The sequence below is a fragment of the Silurus aristotelis genome, assembly GCF_946808225.1.
Source record: "Silurus aristotelis genome assembly, contig: scaffold_275, whole genome shotgun sequence".
NCBI classification, from domain to species: Eukaryota; Metazoa; Chordata; class Actinopteri; order Siluriformes; family Siluridae; genus Silurus; species Silurus aristotelis.
Genome location: NW_028149069.1, coordinates 1 through 2,500, shown reverse-complemented (window position 1 = coordinate 2,500; position 2,500 = coordinate 1). Strand labels below are relative to the sequence as shown.

At 49.6% G+C, this 2,500-nt stretch overlaps 1 protein-coding gene across 1 annotated transcript in view; it reads left to right on the top strand.

The window, feature by feature from the left end:
* Nucleotides 1-2,489, top strand: part of LOC310723045 (voltage-dependent P/Q-type calcium channel subunit alpha-1A-like) — a 7,505-nt gene extending 5,016 nt beyond the window's left edge. The window contains exons 5-9 of the mRNA XM_083570870.1: nt 370-469; nt 1,269-1,429; nt 1,770-1,912; nt 1,996-2,197; nt 2,325-2,489. Of these exons, the coding sequence (XP_083426996.1) occupies nt 370-469; nt 1,269-1,429; nt 1,770-1,912; nt 1,996-2,003 (412 nt within the window). The 3' untranslated portion in view covers nt 2,004-2,197; nt 2,325-2,489. The remainder of the gene's footprint in view (nt 1-369; nt 470-1,268; nt 1,430-1,769; nt 1,913-1,995; nt 2,198-2,324) is intronic.
* The last annotated feature ends 11 nt before the right edge of the window (nt 2,490-2,500 follow it).

Below are 2,500 nucleotides of genomic sequence, written 5' to 3'. Positions count from 1 at the left end.
GGGAACAAAATACACTCGTACCTGAACACTCTCATCCCCTCACCCCCCAAACACCATTAACACATCCCTCATCCCCAACACTCTAACAGGCTGTGAACAGAAAGACAGGAATGAAAAGAAAAAGAGAAAGGAAAGGAATGAGGGCTGGGCATTGCAGCAGGTGATGCCTGTTCATGATGATGGAACGATGCTATGCTAACGGAATGCAAACATCAGCCAGTGAATGAATTCATGTTTAATTTTCAATCAACACTTTCTTCAAGTATTTGAATTTTTTTAATCGAGGCAGTGAATTTGCTGTACTGTGTGTGTGTGTGTGTGTGTGTGTGTGTGTGTGTGTGTGTGTATGCGTGTGTATGCATCCTGTAGGGGAAGCAGTAAAGGCAAAGACATCAGCATAATCAAATCCCTGAGAGTGTTACGAGTCCTGAGACCACTCAAGACCATCAAACGTCTCCCAAAACTCAAGGTCAAATGATCTCACATACCTAAAACCTACATAATAAACATATTCAGAGAAGACTTGCCGACTCCTGACTCATGACTTCTGACTCCCGATTTCTACTCTCGACTCCTGACTCCTAACTACTGACCCCTGATCCCTGACCCCTTACTCCTGATTCTCATCTCCTGGCAGCAAACACCTGACTAACCCCCGACACCCGACTCCCGACACCTGACTCCCGACTCCCGACACCTGACTACCGACACCTGACTCCCGACACCCGACACCTGACTCCCGACACCCGACACCTGACTCCCGACTCCCGACACCCGACACCTGACTCCCGACTCCCGACACCCGACACCTGACTCCCGACACCCGACACCTGACTCCCGACACCCGACACCTGACTCCCGACACCCGACACCTGACTCCCAAATCCCGACACCCGACCCCCGACACCCGACCCCCGACACCCGACCCCCGACACCCGACTCCCGACACCTGACTCCCGACACCCGACACCTGACTCCCGACACCTGACTCCCGACACCCGACACCCGACTCCCGACACCCGACTCCTGACTCCAAATCCTGACACCCGACTCCTGACTCCCGACACCCGACTCCTGACTCCTGACTCCTGACTCCCGACACCCGACTCCTGACTCCCGACACCTGACTCCTGACTCCTGGCTCCTGACACTTGCCTGTTAACTTCCAGCTGAGTTATTACTGTAGTCTTTAGCCGTGCTCTGCTGTAAGGCATTATTAATACCCCTGCCCCCTTTGTGCCCCCTTTGTGCCCCCCCTATACCTGCAGGCTGTATTTGATTGTGTGGTGAATTCTCTGAAAAATGTGTTGAACATCCTCATCGTCTACATGCTCTTCATGTTCATATTCGCTGTTGTGGCTGTGCAGCTTTTTAAAGGGCGATTTTTCTGCTGCACGGACGAGTCCAAAGAGTTTGCACGGGACTGCAGGTAAAAAGTGTAACGCAACACAACTCAAACCCCACTACAGTCCTGAGGGTACAAGTGTAACACAACACACAACACAAATGTAGCACAACACAACTCAAACCTCGCTACAGTCCTGAGGGTACAGGTGTAACACAACGCAAATGTAACACAAACAGGAGACAGTACAACTGTAACACACAACATAACACAACTGTAACACAATTGTCTCCAATGGATTCTGTGCAGGTGTGTGTTTACTGTAGTGAATCACATCCACAAACTATGCCTTTTGTAATGTGTGTGTGTGTGTGTGTGTGTGTGTGTGTGTGTGTGTGTGTGTGTGTGTGTGTGTGTGTGTTAGGGGTGAGTATTTGGTGTATGAGCGTGAAAATGATGTAAAAGCTCAGAGGCGCTTGTGGAAAAAAAATACGATTTTCACTATGACAACGTGCTGTGGGCCCTGCTTACACTCTTCACTGTGTCCACGGGGGAGGGCTGGCCAGAGTGAGTATACCCCCCCATACACACACACACACACACACACACACACACACACACACACACACACTGTCTCTGTCTCCCTGTAGCGTACTGAAACACTCAGTGGACTCAACGTTTGAGAATCAGGGCCCCAGTCCCGGGTACCGGATGGAGATGTCCATCTTCTACGTCGTCTACTTTGTCGTGTTTCCCTTCTTCTTTGTGAACATCTTTGTTGCTCTCATCATCATCACCTTCCAGGAGCAGGGGGACAAGATGATGGAGGACTACAGCTTGGAGAAGAATGAGGTGTGTGTGTGTGTGTTTATAATAAACAAAACAGACATAGTTTAAAATTATATTATAGCTGTGTATTTTCTCAAAAATGTGTGTGTGTGTGTGTGTGTGTGTGTGTGTGTGTGTGTGTGTGTTCCAGAGAGCATGTATTGACTTTGCGATTAACGCGAAGCCGATAACGCGGCACATGCCAGAGAACAAGCTGAGCTTCCAGTACAAAATGTGGCAGTTTGTTGTGTCCCCTCCGTTTGAGTACAGCATTATGAGTCTGATCGCCCTCAACACCATCGTCCTCATGATGAAGGTACACACACA